At 44.8% G+C, this 23189-nt stretch overlaps 1 protein-coding gene across 1 annotated transcript in view; it reads right to left on the bottom strand.

Moving 5' to 3' along the window:
* LOC138498459 (fibrocystin-L-like) overlaps positions 1 to 23189 on the bottom strand; it is a 1772245-nt gene that overhangs the window by 1329622 nt on the left and 419434 nt on the right. The window contains exon 14 of the mRNA XM_069622209.1: positions 17862 to 18136. Within this exon, the coding sequence (XP_069478310.1) occupies positions 17862 to 18136 (275 nt within the window). The remainder of the gene's footprint in view (positions 1 to 17861; positions 18137 to 23189) is intronic.

The raw sequence follows: 23189 nt of genomic DNA, 5'->3' as shown, positions 1-23189 counted from the left end.
TTTTCGTTACATGGGCAGAAACAAATTTTGCTATGGGGGTCACAAATTCCCATACTGGGAAGCAAGGGGGCTGGATCAATCCACCTTTATAAAGCCCATTTACCAGCAGGAATTGGGGGGGAAACCCACAGTATTTATAGGCAGGTCTAAACCTATAACAACTCAGCAGCAGTCGCCTAAACTGTTGTGCTGTCTTTGCAGTATTCTGCTTTTGTAATTCCTACTTCCCTGACAGCTCGGCCACAAACAGTTTGGCCTGTCCACCACCTACCCCCAATCAAGGCTGACCACAATAAGGCAAGCCCCCCACCCCCTTAGAAGTGAGAAGCACTTGCTAATTTTGTAAAATGCATGTTAACACTTCACTAAGCCAAAGCCAACAGGAAAGGAGGCCAGCCGGAGTGATTCAGAATAGCATGTCAATCAATCCGGATTCTTTATGGTTGCAAAATGACCCTCCTGCCCTGTTGTTCAAAGAGAACAGAGAGGGGGGGGCAGAAGTGCCCCTCTGCCTGAAGTCATTGCCTTCTTAATATTCTTTGAAACATGGGAGTACAGTGATTTGTCTGCACATCGTGCTTCAAACAACTTTTACAAGGTCATATGCCTGCAGGCAGACCTGCCTACATTTGAAAATCAAAAACCCTGTGATTTCTGCAGCCTTGCTTCTATAATTACTATAAACCCGGTCTTCACCTTTCCCTATATTGAGAAAGGGGACAACTACTTCAAAATAAGACACAGAATTGGGCGAGGTTAGGCAGGTCTGCCTGCAGGTTGTATTATCAAGAGGTTGTGTGTTATCAAGTGTCTGGAAATAATTGTTCTCCTTCCCGATGATTGGTAGAAGATATATTCTTCCCAGCTAATGGTCATCCCAGCGCTGAAAACACAGCCTACAGTCATAAGGCCTTCTAAATGTCTTTGAAGCTCCTGACAGCAGCATGGCCGGCTGAAGATTTGCCATGGCTTGTGCAGGCCCATTTCAATCTGATGTTTGGGGGCCCTTAGCCTGGAGCAGAGACAAAGTCTGAGGTTGCAAACATTATTTTTAATTTTCTTTTTTAAATGTTTTGTTTTACAGTTTACAAGAAACTTTTACACTTAAGTAAATTCGAACAAATTAATTAAAATGAAATAATACAACCAAATATACATTCTAACAAAGACATAGAAATACACCTGGGGGAGGGGTGGGCGGGGGTTAATACCACAGATTATCACAAGACTGCGAAACAGCGGGGAACTGAAACACTAAACGTCCAATGAAAAGCTATTAATCCTTCTTCAGCAGCAAGGGTATTTTCTGAAACCACCCATCTTAAAAGGCAACAAGGTGATAACCCTTCAAGATACAGAGGAAGCCCAAGGAAAGTGACGGCCTGAAGGACTCCAGCAAATGCAGCTTGTTATGTCTGGAATGTGTGTACTGCAAAGTATGCATTTAAACTATGTAATATAATAAGTATGTTGCAATGTCATAGGATTCCTGACTGCCAACATGGGGACAGTTGCTGGTGGACTTTGGCTCCTTTGAACTGAAAAGGTTGAAAAGTCCTGACGCCTCCCGTGGACTGCAGTCATTTGCTGCCGTCCCATGTTTCAAAGAGCATTTACATGCAGGCTGTATTCTCAGTGCAGGCTATAAAGTGTCTGGGAATAATATTTCTTCTGCCTATGATTGGCTGGAGATTATTCCCATCCATTTGCTAGAAGTTGTCCTGCACGGATAACCACCTGCAGGCATGAGGGCTTCTAAACGTTGTTGGATTGTGATAAATGAATTGTGCCTGAACTGCAAGGTTAAAAAGGCCCAGAGATTACCTCTGTAAAACATGTTATTGTTAGTTGCAACTGCGCCTTACAGGCAATTGCCATGTTGCAATTAATTGCTCATCACTTTAAAAATAAAGATATAAAAATTGCTAATCATTTAGGGTGGATTGCTAATCAATTGTTTTTAAATTAGCAATTTTCGCTAATCAATTTTGCAAAACTAATTTATGCCTTGCCTTGGCTGCGGAAACAGAACTTATTTTCTCCATCCTTGTGCACTTGCACCAGCTTTTCCATCGTTGCAATCCATGTTAGGTTTGTGATATGCTGTGTCCAGATTTGTGCACAGAAATTGACCACTCATACAATTCTTTCCTTGCTATATGTTCCCAGTCCTTCTGCCAAGCAAGGTAGTGTGCTGTCCTGCCAGTTATTACTGACGTACCTCTGTCCCTTCACCATCAGATAAGGTAACTCTGCACACTTGATGTTTCGTTGGTCGTCGGAGCATTTTACAAAATCTGGGTATACCATTTGCAACTCTACACTTTGTGCCTGGAATGTTCCTTTTATTCTGCATAGCGCAAGATGAACCAGGCATTGTGCCTCTATAATTGGGACTGCTTGCAGCACTAACACCTTGGGACTCCCTGGTGCGTGCAGAAAGAGAGAACACACATAATATATCCCATTTACGGCATTTCTCGCCACGCGACTCATATCAGAATATCAGGAATTAGAAAATTCAGGGTGTTCAATATCCTCGATCATCTCAAAACCCAACCCTTGATATGTGTCATACTTTCATTGTACTTCTCTTTTCATTCTCCTACACACATTCACAAGAATGGCAGCCGCAGTGGTACCATCAGAAATACCATTATAACTTTCCATAGTGGCAGACTGCCCCTCCTTACTGTAAATAATCTATTCCCTGCTTCCTTCACAGCCGTAACCTGCGCATCGGAGTTATTTAATCCATTTCCGTTCATATTATTAGAGTTCACATTAATATTGATATATGTAACTCCACCCATATAATTAACTTTTATATGTATTATTCCATTTGGATAATATACAATCCTACTTCCCCCATCGCCCCCTTTATAGGACCTCCCCTATAATACCCTCCCCAATACACTCCCAGTAGTATTAGCAATATCACACACAATCCTCCAGCATTGGTGCTCCACAATAATATATATATATATGTCCACAGTCTCTCATTTGTGGCTCTACGTCTCGGGTCTTTACTTAACAAACTATGTACATTAGTTGTGTCCATCTTCTTTTCGGAAATGGAAGCACAGACACACAAGACAAGGGAAAAGGGAGAGATGTACAGGATGTATACTGTACCAAAAAGAATGAAGAAATGGGAGGGACCAAGATGGAGAGAGAGAGAGAAAGAGAAAAAGAGAGAGAGAGAGAAAGAAAGAGAGATAGAGAGAGAGAGAGGGAAGAGAGAAAGTGAGAAGAAGCGCTCCCAGAAAAATAAAAATACAGAGCTAGCAGCTGAGCCTAGGCCTACCACTCAGATGTGCCACTATGCCTGTGTCTCCTATGGACAGGCTGGTAAGGTACTCGGGACACAGGCACTGTTACCCCTATCACCCCTGTTCTCAAGACAATTGATGCACCACAGTACATTCTGGAGGTGCCTTACAAATGTCAGAGAGGTGAACCCAGTAGCGCAACTCATTTACTTTAACAGCAAGGGGGGTACAAAACGGATGGTCTTTGCTTGGCTGCATGTGTAATCTAAAAAGTGCCAGGGGCAGACAGTACACCCAGTTTTTCTTAAATGTAGTACACAATTTAGATAACTTGCTCTTAAGGAGGCCATTTATTCTCTCCACAGCACCATTAGCCTGTGGGTGATAAATCGAACACATCCGATGCTTGATGCCAAGTAGTGCTGTAACATGTTGGAATAATGCATTGAAGAAATGTGTGCCATTTTCTGACCTCAAAACCTCACACACACCCCAGTGCGAGAAAACATCCCGCACTAGAAACCTTGCGGCACACTTGCCATCTGGGTACGCACATGGCCCTGCTTCCACCCACCTTGAGAAGGGACAGACCACCACAATGCGGTACCTAGATCCATTGCAACCCTCCCCGATATCGGCATAATCTATATGTAACTCACGGAACAGCTCAGTAGGGCAGGGCAACGTGTCCTGTAACATTCGTAGTGTCATCCCTGTGCTAAATCTTTGACATGTGGTGCAATGAATAACCATATTAGTGATGTTCTCCCTGGTATTTGTTTTGAACCAATCCTCCTGTATGTCTGCGGCTATGTGTTGTTTCGAACTATGGTACAGGTAGTGAAATTGTTCAAATTCTACTGGTAGCAATTCCCGGGGAATCACTATCTTCCCAGAGCTCTCCTGCCACCACAACAGATCAGTCAGAGACTGCTTACATCCTCTTTGTGACCACAACTCCTTTTTCCACTCAGTTGTCCTTCCTTGTAGCTCAATAATCAGGGAGATGGGCAATGTGGTATAAGGCACTGTACGCTCGTCTGGCGGTGGGGCAGCCATAACATACTCAGTGGATGTTTCACTTGGCTGGTAACCTGCCATTTTGGCCGCACCATCGGCAGCTGCATTCCCCCCTTGAGATTTCATCTGTCCCTGAGTATGGGCAGAGCACTTCACTACCGCCACAACAGATGGCTGTGATAGCACTTCTATCAGCATCTCTAACAGCACAGCATGCTGCACTTGGGATCCATATGCCCTCCAGAACCCCCTCCTCTTCCAATAGGAGAGAGCAGAATGTACCGTTGTACACCGAGTTGGAATATATCGTAACATGATGCCCTTGCGATGCTCTCAGCGCTTCGATGAGGGACACAAGTTCTGCTGCTTGTTCAGAATAGTGTGTAGGCAATCTTTTCATGAAAACCCTCTTGTACTCCCCTCCCTCAAGTCGTACCACTGCTGCCCCTGTCTGTCTATGTCCATCCTCCTGATCGATTATGGACTACCTGTCAACAAAATGTACTTCACCCTCTGTCAATGCACAATACCTTGCTTTTGAAGTGTCATCCCCCCCTCGTATGTGGCACAGTCATGTGCTGTCAAGTCCTCTGTCATGGGCATATCTGTTCAAAAGGTGGCAGGATTCACCATCTTACACCTAACCACATGAATATGGGGTTTGGAGATGAAAATCTCATATGCCGATGACCTTTGTATAGTCAGGGTGGATTTCAACCTCTCTAAAATAGCAAACAAAGAATGTTCCTCTATAATTGGAACTGCTTGTGGTACTTACACCTTGGGAGCCCCCGACGCGTGCAGAATGAGCGTACACACATAATGTCACTGAACACGCCATTACGATTGTGTAACTATCCTCTATAGCAAAGGCAGTCGCTGCTAATGCTTGTTCGCATGCAAACTGCCGGTGCATCGCTGCATCCATAGTACCACTATAATAGGCCAATGGCTTATGGCCCATAGTGCTCCAATGTGTCAACACTGTTGTCATAAGCTGACCATCAGAATGTGAAAACAAATAGAATTCCTGTATGTAGTCTGGAGTAGCCAGTATGGGTGCCGAACCGATGACTTCTTTTAAATCGTCAAACTGTCTGATCATTTCTGTCATCCACAGTAAGTAGTGGTCCTTTGTTTTCTGTGCTTCCCTCCGGGCCTGCAAAAGAGGCCTTGTGTAAGCTGCATAATCGAGGATCCATGCCCTGCAGTAGTTACACATGCCCAGAAACATCTGCATCTCCTTAACTGATGCAGGTCTGGAGGTGGGGCATACTGACGCTGCCCTATCGGGTAGTAGCCTCTTCCCATTCGCTGATATAAACTGCCCCAAATATATTACCTCCTGCAGGCAATTTTGTCATTTAGCCTTGTCAACCTTGCACCCCTTATAGGCAATGCTGTTTGCTGTCACTACACACTAGCAGATCATCCACGTACTGGATAATCGTGCTAGGCAACTGAATGTTCCCAAGATCAGCATGCAGTATTCTGTTAAATATACTTGGGCTCTCGCGGTACCCCTGAGTGAATCTAGTATGTTCAAACCGCATCTGGCCCTGTGTGAATGCTCTGAGGTACCTCGACTCAAGATGGAGTGGAATCGAAAATAAATGCATTTTTCTGATCCACTACAGTGAAAAATGTGGCGTCTTTGGGGATGCTACATAAAATTGTTGCAGGATTCGGAACTACTGGAAACTCTTTCTGTACTACATCATTTAGGGGGCGCAAGTCCTGGATAATTCTCCAATTGTCCTCCGCTGATTTTTTAATCAGATTTATTGCTGTATCACACAGGGACGTAGAGGGCACAATAATCCCTTGGTCCAGTAAGGCGTGTTTATTTTTTTCTAATGCCTTCCTCTGTCTCTCTAGACAGTGGATATTGTCTTACCCTGGGAAGTATCGCACCTTGCTTCAGGGTTATACACACAGATGTTACATCTTTCAACAAAACAACATCATGTGGATTTGTAGGCCACAACTGCAGGGGCATGTGCCGTAAATCTTATTCGAAAAATGGGGATCTAGTTACTGCTGGCATTAAAGGACACTGCACTCTTTTGATAGCGTATCATTATGTCACAAGGGATGCACATCTCCAGTAATATGTCCCCCTCTTTGTCATTATTCTCAAACAGTTTGTTATCCGTCACCTCCCTTAGCTGCACTGGTGTCATAGAATCCAGAGATCTTAGTGTTCAGTCAGTTATATGGGCAACAACTCGAGGTCACTCAGGAATGGTCTGGGCCATGCTTTGGCCAAAGTGAGATAATATGCACACCAGGCAACGGCTTAACTCCAAACTCATAATGAGGCACAGTGGGCCTCATTACAAGTTAAGCGGTCCGGAAACAATGGTGCTGGTAAGGCCAAACTTCTCCCACCAGGTCTGACCCTGGCGGGCGGAACGGCACCCACCAGTAAACTTTCATGGAAGCACCGGCACTGTTGTTAACGGTACCGGTGCTTCCGTGGTCCCCATTCCCGTGGAATCCTATGGGACTATGGGAATGGGGATCAACATTTTACCAGTGCCTGACTAACCGGACCGCCGGGGCTGTAATGCCCCAGTTATTCCAGCAAGTCAGGCGCCGGTAAATCATTACGGGTCCGGCGGCTACCTGCTGGTTTTTCCGGCACGGTTACCGCCGGACTCGTAATGAGGCCCAGTGTCTCAGGGATAAGACAGGAATTGGACCACTGTTCAAGAATTGTTAAATTCGCCATAAACACTCAGGAGGATGCACAAAAAGTCATAATGTACTTACTAGAAGTACTAGACATAGAACACATCCCTATAAATGAAATTCTACAAATTCCATATAGTTGGAAACATACATGCAGTCTCCGCAACCATGTTTCTCAAGAACATGTTCATAATGAACTATTTGTGTATGTTTGTCATGCTTTCGCCTACCTGGCATTTCTCTGATCATGCGTCCCGATTCAAGATGGTGCCCAGATGCTGTTGCAACGCGGTGATGTCATCGCGTTTGCCTGTATGGCAACCTCTGTTACCCGGAAATAAATAGAGCCTTCACGGAAGACTCCTTGCGTTGCAATTGTTTTTGCGGAACGCTAGTGTGCCTTGTGCTTCGTGGGTATTCTTCCTGCGCTCACTGTTTCCTTTCAGTGAGTTCCCAGGAATTCTTTCCTTGCGCTTCCACTGTGTTGCACTCTCTCTCTCCTACACAGTGCTGCTGTTCCTTCTTACTGGTGTTCTTTGAGCCCTCGATCTGCCTTCCTTATTGTCTCTTCATTACCTGACCGCCCTTGGCAAAAGATATCAACCGACTTCATTGTAAACCTCCCGAAGTCACACGGCTGTACTGTGATAATGGTCACCGAGGAAATGTACACTAAACTGGCATATTCTTTCAGACTACCAAAGACTCCTACAGTAGAAGAAATGAGCGCAGTGTTTCTAAGAAACGTTTTTCACCTACATGGGCTCCCAGACTCGATCATATCTGATCGAGGCGTACAGTATACATCTATATTTTGGGCTGCCATGTGTAGAAAGCTCGGGATCTCGAGAGCTATGTAATCTCTCTATCATCCCGAAACCAATGGGCAAACGGAACGATTGAACCAGACGTTCAAGCAGTATTTAAGGTGCTTCACCAATGCATCTCAGGATAACTGGCTTATGTTACTACTTCTCCTACAATAACGCAGTACATTCCGCTCTTGGCAAATCACCATTCTACTGTTTGTTATCATCCTTCTTGGCTCCCAAGGATTTCTCCAGTGGTCACCTAGATGCCCTCAGTGGAGCAACATTCTGGACACCTCAATTCGGAACAAGATACACTTCGAGCCTTAAAAGAATCACGAGAGAGGAATAAGAGATTTGCTGATTGCAAGAGGAAAGAAACTAATGGGCATCGAGTAGGAGAACTGGTATGGCTTTCCTACTAGTATCTACCCAGGAGACTCAAACTGGGAAAATGTGCACCAAAGTACTTCAGCCCTTTCAAAATTTCAAAAGCCCTTTCAAAATTCTGAAAAGAATCAACCATGTGGCCTACAGGTTGAAGTTACCTCCTTCTTGGAGTTGAATACACCCCGTGTTCAATGTGACTTTATTGAAGGCCTTTAAAGGAAAAGAACAGAGAGACATTGTGCATCCTTACGAATACAACTCAGTGGAATTCGAAATGGACAAGATCTGCGATTCCACGTACTACCTTGCGACCTTGCAGTATTTGATAGATTGGAAGGGGTACCCCAGTTCTGAACGGTCCTGGGAACCATCGATCCGTGTTCATGCCCCTTTTCTGGTTTGTAGATTTCACCAACGAAATCCCTGGAAGCTGGGGGGATCAAAGCTTTCGCCTGCCTAGTTTTCTCCGATCATGTGTCGTTTAGGAAACGCTTCTGCTTTGCGCCTCGATTCAAAATGGCGCCTGGATGCCGTTGCAACACAGTGACATCATCGCGTTTGCGTGTATGGCAAACTCCATTACCCGGAAATAAATAAGCCTTCATGGAAGACTTCTCACATTGCAACTGTTTTTGCGGAACACTAGTGTGCCTTGTGCTTCATGTGTATTCTTCCTGCACTCGCTAGCTGTTTCCTTTCAGCGAGTTCCCGGAATTATTTCCTTGCACTTCCTCTGTGTTGCGCTCTAGCTCTTCTACACTGCCGTTCCTTCTTCCTGGTGTTCTTCGAGCCCTCGCTCTGCCTTCCATATTATCTCCATTACCTTTTTGGAGCCTCGCTCCTTCCTACACTATTCCTCTAAAATTACCTCGCCTGCCAGCAGCTTTTCCCTTCTTTCTGGCTCTATTCTGGGTCCACTGGATTCTTACATGGATTTCTGGTGAAGTCTTCCTGGCTCCTGTTAAGACAACCCTAGATTTTTGGACATACCTGGAACATCTATGGGGTTTTCCCCCCTCAAAGTTTTTTTTTGCCCTGAGACCTAGCCATCGGGGTAGCCGAAGTGCTTACCTGTTATCCGGTAATCATGTGGTTCGGTGGCTACCTAGAAGGACAGGCCTTACCTCATCCCAGCAAAAGAGTCCAGAAGCAAAGAGCTAAGGACTGAACCTGACAACTTGCAACGCCAGAAGAAAAAGAAGGAGAAGAAGAAAGCCATGGTGCAGATGCAAGAGCTTGTGGCTGCGGTCCAGGGGTTATCCCAAAAAGTGCAGAGGTTGAAGTCGGAAAACGAAGTGCTGCGCCAAGCTTTGGCCCAAGGAATCTCACCAATGGAGACCAAGCACAGTATCGAGGCGCATCCAGAGAGAAGTACGATGAAGAGCCCAAGAAGAGAATTCATGGGTGCCTGTACGGTAGCATTCATCTTTCGACTAACAACATTCTCCACCGATCGTTCCCGTGTAGGGTTTGTCATCACCCACCTGTCCGGGAGCGCCTTATCCTGGGCAACTCCGTTGGTGGTATCTGGCAACCCACTAATGGATGACTTCAAAGGGTTCGTAGAAGCCTTTTTGGACGTTTTCGATCGCCCAGAGCTTACATATACCAAGCAGGATACCCCCCTGGATTTCATCCAGGGGATTCTGGACGTTCTCACTTACGTGGCAAAGTTCAAGCAACTGGCTCAGCAGACAGCCTGGCCAGAAGAGGCCTGTGTAACCCTGTTCAGAAGAGGTTTGTCCGATGAGCTGAAGGATCAACTCGCCCGTATCCCACGTCCTGCCTCATTTGAGGATCTGGTCCAGTTAGTTCTCCAAATCGACTACCGTCTCCAGGAAAGGAAGCAAGAAAAGAGACGAGCCAGAGTCTACCATCCTGTGCTCTCACCACCTTGCCCTCTCCAACCTCCAAGAACAAGGAAGAGCCCATGCAGATTGGGGCTGCAAGAGGGCCCTTAACCAATGAAGAGAGACAGAGACGAAGAGTGAACAATGTATGCATGTATTGCGCATCCAGTGACCACTTGGTCAGGGTATGTCCTTTGGCACCCCCTCGCAGGTCGGGAAACGGCGGTTCCCGCTCATAGTTGGGACCTGTGTTCGGGAGTCTAGGTCTAGTGCCATGAAGCGTAACACTGAGCAGACTCCAGGAATAGAACTCCTAGTGCTTCGTATCCATCTGTCCTTATCTGGGCAGGAGGAAATAGTTACGACAACAATGGTGGATTCAGGAGCAGCTGGTTTGTTTATGGATCTGGAATGGGCTCATCCGATGAAGATCCCTGCTGAGAGCAAAGACACAGCTGTACCTGTCGAAGGTGTTGACGGTTCTCCGTTGTCCAGCGGACCAATCCTACATCACACCGTCCCGCTCTGTACAAACATTCAGCAACATAAGGGGGAACTCTGCTTCGACTTGATCAGGACGGCCCATTACCCTGTTATCTTGGGCATACCGTGGTTGACCAAACATAACCCTTACATCAACTGGTCAGCCAGAACACGTTTCTTGGGTTGAGAGCAGTGTACGCAATCTTGTGTAGTTCCGGCCTACAGCGGTTTAGGGGATGAGCCATCTGGCTCACCCACTTCCGTATCATCAATAGCAACGGTTCTACTGGTTAAGTACAAACAATACCAGAAATTGTTCAGTCCTGAGGAACAGAAAAATCTGCCACCACATAGAGAGTACGACTGCGCTATTGATCTTATTCCGGACACCAGTGTTTCTTTCAGCCGGATGTTTTTTCTTTCTCAGTAAAGAAACAAGCCCTGCAGCAATACCTTGACGAGTACCTGCAGAATGGTTTCATCACACCATTCAAATCTCCAGGAGGGGCATCTTTTTTTTTCGTGCCAAAGAAAGACTCAACAGAACTGAGACCGTGCCTCGATTATCGTGGCCTGAACAAGATCACAAAGAAAAATAAGCACCCTCTGCTACTCATCTCAGACATCCTGGAGGCAGTTCGCAATGCTAAGATCTTTACCAAACTGGTTCTTCGGGGCACCTACCATCTGATCTGAGTCAAAGAAGGGGATGAGTGGAAGACCGCATTCTGAACACCTTTTGGTCACCTCCAGTATCGGGTTATGCCTTTCGGTTTAGCCAATGCCCCTGTGGTCTTTCAGAGATATATGGACCGTGTCTTTGCAGATTTGTCGATGCATTCTGTCGTGGTCTATTTAGACGACATCCTGGTGTTCTCCGAGACCCCAGAAGAACATGAACAACACGTTAGTCAGGTCTTGGAGAGACTACAGACCCAACGGCTGGAAGTGAAACTGGAGAAATGCTCTTTTCATGCACCCTCTGTATCCTATTTGGGGTACATTTTGTCTGGTGAGGGGATTTCTATGGACAACCGAAAGGTTACTGCCATTCTACAAATGCCTCCTCCTTGTTCTATTAAGGAACTCCAGAGATTCCCTGGTATGGCCAACTTGTATCGAAAATTCATTCAGAACTTATCCACTACTGTTCTCCCGTTGATGTCCTTGTTGAAGAACACCAAATGCATCTGGTCTACCACTGCCCACAGGACCAGGGACGTCATTTAGGGGTCACCAGAGGTCGCAACTGCGACCCTGAGGTCTCCCTTGTGACCTCTAGAAAAAAAAGGAAAAAAACTTTTTTTTTTTTTGTAATGCGAGCTCCTGGGCTGTGGCCAGCACCATGTGGCTCTTTACTCCTGGAGTGGCTGGCTTTCTTGTTAAAGCCCCTTAAAAAAAGAAGAAAAATAAGAAAAGGAGTGCCACAAGTCTAACACTTTCAGCACTGACCCTAAATAAGATAGATTAGGAATAGCTAATAATGTGTGTTTCTGGAATTAGATACAATAATTGCTAGACTCATTAAAGGTTTATTTCAGGCACACTTCGGGGGGAGAATCACTGATTTAGTCTGTTCTTAAACACCTCAACTCAGCCTTTCATCCTTCTGAGGTCGATAAATGAGTACCAACACACGTTGGGTGATATTGGGTGTATATTTTTTCTATATACAGCGCTTAAGCGTAAGTGCTATATAATAACACATCATTATCATTTGGTTAGGGACGTCTACTTGCATTCACAGTAATTTGGTAACATGGACCTATACACACTGATCTTAACAATACATATGGCGATCCATTCTTGTATGAAATGTACATCACATTATAGTGATATCGTAACCATATTTTTGTACTGTACAATGCTATGTGATAGCACTTCCTGTTTTGTCAACGGGTGAAAGGTTACGTTCCATTGCATCCCGCGATATCACTTCGGGTGGGATCAAATGACATAAGATCCTGTGATGTCACAAGGGGTCAAGGGTCATGCGATGTCACTTCCGCTACCCCTGGCATTTTTGTGAAATGACGTCCCTGCACAGGGCATTCGAGAATCTGAAGATCCTGTTTACGTCAGCACCACTGTGGAAGCAACCCAATTATCAGCATGCATTCATCCTAGAAGCAGACGCCTCTGACTCAGCCGTGGGAGGAGTGCTTAAACCTTAAACAAATGTTCGAAGACCACTAAGAACATCTGGTAGCTTTTTTCTCAAAGACTCTAACCGTGGCTGAGGGCAACTACTCGGTTCTGGAGAAAGAACTACTCGCCATCAAATTGGCTTGCTCAGAGTGGAGACACCTGCTCCTTGGAGCGCAAACACCCACTGAGATTCAAACCGACCACTCGAATCTTATGGCCTTACAGAACCTAGAATGCCAAAATATTAAACAGGCCCGGTGCGCACACTTCTTCCCGCATTAGCCTCTGATTATGACATACATACCTGGAACAAAAAACATCACAGCAGACCTGTTATCCCGGCATGAACTTAACAATATAGAAAGGGAGTTTGAAAACAAGGTATTTCCCACTACTGCCTTTGTGTGTTCAGTGGAAACGTGGTTACAACAGCTACAGAACGACACAATTTGTGACACCCGGGAGATGAACTCAAAAATGGGCTCTCTTTTCAGAACAGCTTGTTCTATCACCATTCTGCTATTTATGTACCAAACACTGCCTTCTGTCAAAGAATCCTGGAACTAGGGCATGACTCACCGGTAGCCGGCCATAGAGGTGAAAAGACAACCATGGAACTGGTACAAAGATACTTTTGGTGGCCTACTCTATCCAAGGATGTGAAGGAGTGCATCAGATTGTGTGTTGTTTGTGCCCAAAATAAGACACCCCGCCAGCTGTCCGTCGGTCGCCTTTCTTCACCTTCATTACCTGCCCGCCCTTGGCAAAAGATAACAACCGATTTCATTGTAGACCTCCCGAAGTCGCACGGTTGTACTGTGATAATGGTCACCATGGACATGTACACTAAACTGGCACATGTTTCGTACTACCAAAGATTCCTACAGCAGAAGAAATAAGCGCAGTGCTTCTAAGAGATATGTTACGCCTACATGGGCTCCCAGACTCGATCATATCTGATCGAGTCGTACAGTATACGTCTACATTTTGGGCTGCCTTGTGTAGAAAGCTTGGGATCTCGAGAGCTATGTAATCTGGCTATCATCCCGAAATCAATGGGCAAACAGAACGATTGAACCAGACTCTCAAGCAGTATTTAATGTGCTTCACCAATGCATCTCAGGATAACTGGCTTATGTTACTACCTGTGGCAGAGTTCTCCTACAAAAACGCAGTACAATCCGCTCTTGGCAAATCACCATTCTACTGTTCGTATGGTTATCATCCTTCTTGGTTCCCAAGGATTTCTCGAGTGGTCACCTCGATGCCCTCAGTGGAGCAATATCCTGGACACCTCAGTTCGGTACAACAAGAGACACTTCGAGCCTTAAAATAATCACAAGAGAGGAATAAGAGGTTTGCTGGAGGAAAGAAACTAATGGGCACCAAGTAGGAGAACTGGTATGGCTTTCCTCCTAGTATCTACCCAGGAGACTCAAACCGGGAAAATGTGCACCGAAGTACTTCAGACCTTTCAAAATTCTGAAAAGAATCAACCCCATGTCTTACAGGTTGAAGTTACCTCCTTCTTGGAGTCGAATACACCGCATGTTCGATGTGACTTTATTGAAGGCCTTTGAAGGAAAAGACCAGAGAGACATTGTACATCCTTACGAAGACAACTCAGTGGCATTCGAAGTGAACAAGATCTGCAATTCCAGGTACTACCATGGGACCTTGCAGTATCTGATAGATTGGAAGGGCTTCCCCAGTTCTGAACGGTCCTGAGAACCATCGATCCATGTTCACGCCCCTTGTCTGGTTCATAGATTGCACCAACTAAATCCCTGGAAGCTGGGGGGATCAAAGCACAGAAGGGGGCATGATGTCATGCTTTCGCCTGCCTGGCGTTTCTCCGATCATGTGTTGTTTCGGAAACGCTTCCGCTCTGCTTCCCGTTTCAAAATGGTGCCCAGACGCCGTTGCAACGCAGTGACATCATCGCATTTGCGTGTATGGCAACCTCCATTACCTGGAAATAAATATTCTTCATGGAAGACTCCTCGCGTTGCAATTGTTTTTGCGGAACGCTAGTGTGCCTTGGTCTTCGTGAGTATTCTTCCTGCATTTGCTCACTGTTTCCTTTCAGCGAGTTCCTGGAATTCTTTCCTTGCGCTTCCTCTGTTTTGTGCTATGTCTCCTCTCTCTCCTACACGGCGCTGCCGTTCCTTCTTCCTGGTGTTCTTTGAGCCCACGCTCTGCCTTCCCTATTGTCTCCATTACCTTTTCGGAGCACCGCTCCTTTCTACGCTATTCCTATAAAATTACCTTAAGTCTGCTAGCAGCTTTTCCCTTCTTGCTGGCTCCATTCTGGGTCCAATGGATTCTTACCTGGATTTCTGGTGAAGTCTTCCTGGCTCCTGTTAAAACAACCCCAGATTTGTGGATTTACCTGGAACATCTATTGAACACCATGGGTTTTTTCCCCCTCAAGGTTTTTTTGCCCTGAGACCTGGCTCTCGGTGTAGCTGAAGTGCTTACCTGTTATACAGTAATCAGGTGGTACGGTGGCTACCTGGTAGGACATTGCTCCTTTTGCAATTCAAAAAATCTTTCAAACATACAAATAGATTAACAAGCCCAATATGTAATATTAACTCTTTTAGGATAGAGTGCAGATGGCACTTAAAATAACTGTAAACTCACTAACTTCACACATGCCCAAGTATCTCTTGGCAAAAAAACATTCGCAACAGTAGGCATAATATACCACACTGGTGGCACAACCCCTTCAGTCACCTATACTGCGTATGTTAAAGCGGTTGGTTTGAATGTAACAACACTTCCGTTATTAAAAAACAAAGGTTACTAGCATTTGTAACAAATGCATACTTCATATTCCTTAAACATAAATGTTGTCATTAATGTTTAAGGAAATTTCATGTTTACAACGATATATAGCTTGATATTGTGATTTACATTGGTTAATTACATTTTAATATCATTATTATTGTTGCTGTCAGCCGACACGTGTTTTGACCCCCGGGTCTTTATCAAGTCTAATATGCTTTGTGCTATACCTGCTGAGGTAAGTATGTTGGGGCTTAGTTTCCTGTCCTTGCTCGTTGGTTTGGCCCATGGTTGGGCAGATCTGGTTGTTTCCTTAGGTGCTCTCGTTTTAGTGTACTGTTGGCCCACCCACCAGGACTCCACGGACTACAGGTGCAGTACGCAAATCCAACATGGTGTCTGCTTCACAACCTTTGACTCACCTCATGTTTCTGAATTGACTAATCAGCAGCCATGTACACTATGCGCTCCCCAGATTGATCCCGTGGGAGTCCACGGACAACAGATCAGAAAGTGACTTATACTATAAAACGCACAACTATAACCCAGACACACCATGAGTTGTGCTCCAGCAGAACAGTACCACTGACTGGCACTGCCAGCTATCCTGGAGATGTCACCACCTTCTTAAATCCCCCCCTGCCTCATGCCATACCCTGATCTACTTCACCAATCAGCCCACTACACTATTCTGTAAAGTATTATCTGAATGGATCTAATGTTCTCCAATACATAATTTAAACTGAGAATGGCTTTATAGTGAGATATCATTTAACTAATATTAAATAAAAAACAGAGTATTCAGAAATCCATGCTGTCATATGGTATTTAATGAAAGAAAAAAGGAATCTAAAGACACATTCTACGTGTTTGCTTTTATGTGAGAGGGAACATAATAACCTGTTCAACTTGAGCTGTGGTACTCTCTAAGGAAATGTTACATAGAAAGTTATTACAAATCATATGAGAAGTCTATATGTTTACAAACAGAAAGAAATATTGGTTGAGTGTTATTATAGATAAACATGTTTGAAATCATAGGTTTCTGTTACATGGGACAAGATATATCTTATGACAATCTTTTAACCTAAGCTGCGAACTTCAGTTCACCTGCAACTGTATGTATGTGAAAGTATCAGCAGACACCCAATTATTCACCACTTTGGTGAAGGCAGGAAAGAACTAATGAGCCCAGCTGTGTTTACTTGAAACAATAGGCATGGTTTCAAAATGAGAAAACATAAGTCAAAATTACTTCCAATATCAGGGTGTCCATGGTCTTGTATGTTTAAGCTAATTTGGAAGGCCATCCATGGAATAGATTGATTTGTCTGGTTGACCATTTGATATGACTTTAAAAGAAGCAATACTTAGACACACCCAAACCTCTGAACTTGGCAGAATATTAAAGCAAGACAGGAACAGAACTGGTCTATTAAATACCCTATTAAAATGATTCGTTTGTTGCACCAAATGCCATCAGATCAGATGGTTCTTTTTATAAAGGGGGCACACATGTAATTCAAGCTAAACTCAATAGCTAAATGTCCACCAAAAGAAATGGCCTTTAAAGTGACCAGAGGAAATAAATTTTAATAGCAACTTTAGAATTATTGGTCTGATTTAAACACCAGATACAGATATAAATTCCGTGGGAAAAACACAGGAAGCCACTATTGATCCTACCCTATTTTGTCCAACAGCCTATAAGAGAAAATCCAGATCCCTGGGCATTCCACAACCATTTAAAAAGCTGGTCAATACAAACTAGAAGGCAGGCTGGCTCTATACACTCTGCAGCATCCCAGTGGACAAAAAGTGCCAAAGAGTGTCTGCAAATCTTGATATCATAACAAATGCTATCAAATAATTGTCTTCACTCAAAAATGTAAGGATACAAATATAGGGGCAGCTATCGCCTAATACAAACAGCTATTACATAGTAGTGATACAACAAACAATTGAAAGCTTAAGCACATTACAGGCCAGGATCTATGTTGCTCAAATAGTACTTAATGCATCAGAAACCTTAGAGAATGGACATGCGCATTATGTATTAAATTAAACACGTACCATCAAATTAAAAGTGAGATTACGCCTGGTCTGGGTAGGAAAATAGTTTGTGCCATGAAAAAAGAAGAGGCCCACATTCACATACTGCAAGTGATGCCTTTTCACAATATATGGTTGTGCATTTCCTGGGAGCCTTTGTGTGAAATGGTTCATCTTAAATCACATGAATCCAGTAACAATGGTTAGAAAACTGCTGCACATTCAATACAGAGACCACATTGGTGAGAGAACTGACCCACATTAATCCTCATACAATGTGTCTACAAAGTCTAGTCATAGAATGCTTTGCTAGGTATCATAAAGAAATATAAAGTGTGTTTGAGATTGCTTACTCTGTCATCAGTGGATCCGGTTTTGTTTATATAAAGAGCATAGTTCCAATAGTAGTAGGCATTTAGTCCCAATTTATAGGAATCTGTTTCTGGAGGTATTAGGAATCCACTCAGGCGGGTGATACACCTTTGTGGGTAATTTCGCTGCCAGGTGTAAGAAGCCATGTCCAACCACGTAGCACCTTGATAGCCTGGTGTGCTTTCATTGAAGCGGACTGCGTCGTCAAAACGGTTATTGGAGGCATCCCAAGCTTCAAGTTTTAAGCCCCTGCCACCTGCAAAACATAAACAGATTGCCAAACTGATAATTCCAAAAAACATTTAATAAGTTAAAGTTGTGGCATTAGAAGCATGTGGCACAGTATCAGTTGTGAATGGGTATACAATGCCAGTGATACCTATGAAGGTGTGTAACATGAAGAGGACTTGTGCTGTACAACCCACCCCCTTGCAGGTCCTATTCGTAAACAAAGATCCTTGATATTATGTTGAGCGCTTAACTGCGCTATACAAAATGGAAATGAGAGCATAACTGTGCTATACAAAATGCAAAGCAGTGTTTGCGCTCCCTTATGGCTAGTGCTAAGACTATAGCCACTCCAGTTGAAGTTACATTTTTGCATTCGCCCACACTGTTAACTGGGCTACATGTTATGCGTGTAGGGCAAATCTGATGCCACTGTAGGAAATCCCCTCAAAGCTCACACCAGAAAAAGTACAACCCGCTAGGGAAAAAATGCCCAATATACCTCTTGGAAGGACAACAAGTATTTTATTCCTAAAATAAAAGCAGTGCACCAGCTAAGTGCTCTTCTGCTGCCGAACGTTCTGCCAAAATCTGCATGAACAGCACATTTAGAAGGTATATAGCATCCTCAGTGACATCATCACATACAGTAGAAACCTGCGTGGCTGGTTGGTGAGGCCCTGTACATGGGCTGCCTGCTCCAAAGGGGATGCCAGGCCATTGGTCCCAGCCCCTTCTGTCCATCTTCTTCCAAGTGGGTAATGCAGCATTGGTCATTGGTCATGAGGAGGCGGTTGATTGGCAATTATGTACTAGATAAACAATACATCTCCATCTACCTAGCTGTGCACCTGGTACAAGCAGACAGGGGCCCAAGGGAAAAGCTGAGCTCATACTCACTCACAAAATTCACCCGATCCCAGACTGGGCCGGCACCTCTCCAAGGTCTTCCACTCTCTTTCTGGGCTATCATTTTATCCATACCTGCGCCTCGCAGCACAAATCACATGACCCAAAAGTGAAGTTGTTCCTATTCTATAGGTTCCTTTTGCTTAATTCAATCCGTTAATTAAGGGATGCTTGGATTGTGTGTCATTATGCTTTCATGTATCAATACTTAGGTCCTTCAATGGTTATATGCAGCATTCCTTTAGGGGAGTGAATTGAAATACAGTTGTCTTAACCTATGTAAGCCAAAAGTTCTTCACAGATTGCAAAAGAATCTAACCCAATGAGTGCTGACAGGATCAGGGATGTCATTTGGGGGTCACCAGGGGATGCAACTGCGACCCCTAGGGGCCACAGTTGCAAACCCTGGGAGTCCTTTGTGACCCCAATTTAAAAACGTTTAAAAAACGGGTGTTCCTGGTGTAGCTGGCCCTCCTGTGGCACAGGGGTGCCTGCCAAACCAGGTCTGGTGGGTCCCCGTACCAGTCCTCAGCCATCAGGATGAAGCTGGGCCAGGGTAGCACTCAGTAGGGGTTGCAGCTGACTGTGACATGTGGCACTTGTCACATGCCACGTTCAGCTCTAACCACTTCTCCCTCGGCTTCCTTGCAGCTCACATACAGGAACCGGGAAGCTCTTGTAGCTTCCTGGTTCCTGTTTGTGAGCAGCACGGAGGAGCCGAGGGGGCCTGGAAGGATGTACTGAAGCTGCAAGAAAAAGGTAAGGCTTTTTTTTGTAATATAATGTGTGTTTTGCATGTGTGAAGTGTGTGTCAGATGTATGCATGTGAATGGTGGGTGAATGAGAAGTGATGTGATATGGGTTTTGAGTGTTCTGGGTGGGTGGGTGGGTATGTGGCTGTGTAGAGAATGCAATGAGTTAATGTAACCGAAGGTGTGAGTCGCTGATGGGTGAATGAGTAGTGATGTGATGTGTGTTTTTGAATGTTCTGGATCGGTGGGTGTGTGCCTGCCTAGAGAATGCAATGAGTGGATGGGTGTGCGCCTGTGTAGAGATTACAATGAGTGGATGTAAGAGAATGTGTGTGTGAGCGACTCGTGGGTGAATGAGTATGAATGTGATAATGTGTTTTTGAATGTTCTGAGTGGGTGGGTCTGTGCCTTTGTAGAGAATGCAATGAGTGCATGTAAGAGAAGGTGTGAGTGAGTGACTGGTGGGTGAATGAGCATATATGTGGTTGAGTGTGTTTCAATGTTCTGGGTGGGGTTTGGTCTGTGCCTGTGTGGTGAATCCAGTGTGAGTGAGTGCGAGAGGAGATGTATGGGTGAGTGACCGGTGGGTGAAAGGGGATGCATGTGTCTTTGGGGATCACTGGAGCATTTTTGCCACATCCTTTATTGACTTTACATGTTTTACTGGTATTTTAGGGCAAAGGCAAGTTCATGTGTGCCATTCCCTGGCTAGACTGGCATTTTGGTGCAGTCAGTCTTGCCATTGCTTACTGTGGCATGACATTTTGCTCAGCATCTTTAAAAAAGCCAGCGTGATAAGTAGTGTTACCTCGCTAGACTGATGCTTTGGTATAGCGGCCTGCATATTCTTCAGTGTAGCATGACTTTTTATTAACTGAGCATCTATGATGAATCAAGCAAGATAAGTGTTCTTATGGGTCTAGACTGGCTTACATTGGAACCAGTTTGGACAAGTTTTCCTATTGTGACATGGTACTTTTAATGGCCAAACCAACTGGAGTATGTACTTACATAGGAGTACTGGCAAATATTGATAGAGCCAGTTTTGAGCCCAGTGCTAGTAATTGTACTATAGAAAAATGTCTTAAAGTGAACATAAGTATGGTTTTATATGGTAATTTAAGCATATGTTGGTGGAGCCAGCATGGAAATGTATGGGCACAGCCAGCATACAAATGTTTTCTATACCGGCATATATTGCAGTGACCGGCATGATAATGCATTGGGAAATGCCCTGTGCACTTTTGGTGACTTGCATCTATTGTACTTTTTTCATGATTTACCCTACACCCTACAAAAACGATTGTTGGCCTTTTACACACATTTTTGGCCTTTTAACCAAATCTTCCCAGAAAGTGTGCTGTATAACGCACCATTTTAACCCATTATTCAAAACATTTACTCTGGGGAGGGAGAAGAATCCGCCCATCCCCCACCAACCCATTTTCATTAGTTCGGGCTCCCTTGCTATGCTCAGTCGCAATCACATATTTCTGGCAAATATTTACACCCTCCAAAAAAACAACTCACCAGCCACCAAAGGTGGCTGGTATATATGTGGACCAGGCACCACCCCCTTCTCTCTATGTTATGTTAATGATTTAAGCTTTGATTGAAAAACATATTTACTTCTTTCACTTGGAGTATTGCATGCCCCTGCAGCGGCATAAGCATCATGGACATTGTGCACATGTGGTGGCCCGTAAAAGCCCAGGGTGTGGCATTCCCTGTGCTTTGTTAAGGAGCTTGGGAGGACCCCCACATCATGGCTCACAGGGGAGCTGCCAAATTTTGTGCTACGCCATTGGGCACCACTGAGTCAAAGCGATAGTGTGTAGTGCGCGCCTTCAAGTCTGCCAGCGAGGCCCCGGGTGAGAAGCAACTTGTGGGTGTTTTAAATTTTAAATAACTGTGGTGCTATGAATTTATGTGTGCAGAAGTGATATTACATTAATGGTGTTTTTGTTCAAGTCCTGGCACCCAGTATTGTGCTTAGATAATACAAACTATGGGGGTCTTGGGTGTTAGGGAGAATTCTCATAACTGGCTAATTTCCCTTACCTACTGACTCCCTCAGCAGCTTTGCTGGATTTCTAGGATTTATTTTTTTCACCTGGTAAGAGTGTGAGCTTTTTTCTCACTCTTACATGTGTTTTGCTGAGTGTATTTCTACTTTTTGTGTGATCTTTGGCACTAGAGCCTCACCTACTCCATGGCACCACTTTCTTCATGTGTGTTACACAGCACCTTCAGTGAAGTGACACAGGGTTGTATTTTAGACTTCCCACCGACTCCATTTTCTGGGGCTGACGACTGTCCCCCAGAAAAGATACAGTTGCCATTAACTTTATTAGTCACTTTTACCTCAGATCCAGTACACCCCATCTTACATGGAGTATTGGAAAGGGTTAATTCTTATCCCTTTTTATCTGTGTCTCTTGGAGAATTGTTTCGCTCCCTTTACACTACGACGTGGCTGGTGGCAGTGGTATCTACCCTATTTTTTATACCGCGGTTATCTTAAATAACCATTGTATTGTTTTAGGCTATTATATTAGCCTCAAACATAAACCCACTTGACCATATATGTTTTATTACGGTTCCGGTTGGTTTTATTCGCCATTTCTTTTTGTAAATGTCTTTCTCATGTTTTACTATGCACGCCAAACCAGGTTTGGTCCCTTTGTTCATCTCCTTTTCGCGGGCTTCCACGCAGAAGCCCTCCTTTAGGCGCCTGAAAGTCTGGGCAGGTAGGATGTGAGGGAGGGATTTTAGGACCCCTGCCATGGGTTCCCTTGGTTACCCAAGTCGCACTCCTGTTTGATTGGCTGGGTGACTGTCCTTGCCAGGACAGCCGCCCTGCTGTGTGATTGACAGCCAGGCTGTATGAATGGGGGAAAACTGCATAAAAAGCAGGTCTCTGGGACTGGAAAGGCAGAGTCGCCACTGGAACAAAAGAACCAACGAGGAACTGGAAGAAGAGGACCCCTACCATGACTGAGCCGCCCGGTGAAGCCCTACTGCAGGTCCGAATTGCCAAAATATCCTCCAGGAAACCTCTTTTCTTGAGCTGTTGGGACCACAACCAGTTCGCCCAAACTGCAAACCAGGACCCCTCCTCTGGTCGAATTTGCTGTACAGAGCTACAGTGGGCCAGATAACCAGGAAGGTCGGACCCTGCTTGGGTTGTAAGGAGCGCACCTTTTATTCATTGCTTTGCTCTGCTGCTGGTTTCTTCCCTGGGTCGTGCAGGACCGTCCAGTCTTCCTACTTCTGATCAGTCCGACAGTTGCTTCAGGAACCGTGAGCCTGCAGGAACTACCAGGAACGTCTGCCTCAGCTACAGCTCCATCTCCGTTTCAAGGTACTGTGCAAATCTGGTTGTGCGTTTCGTTCAGCCACGGTGAAAGTGTTTGAAAT

The sequence above is a fragment of the Ambystoma mexicanum genome, chromosome 5q, assembly GCF_040938575.1.
Source record: "Ambystoma mexicanum isolate Mex_15411 chromosome 5q, UKY_AmexF1_1, whole genome shotgun sequence".
NCBI lineage: Eukaryota > Metazoa > Chordata > Amphibia > Caudata > Ambystomatidae > Ambystoma > Ambystoma mexicanum.
Note: the sequence above shows the minus strand (reverse complement) of the source record. Positions and strands in the feature narration are given on the sequence as shown.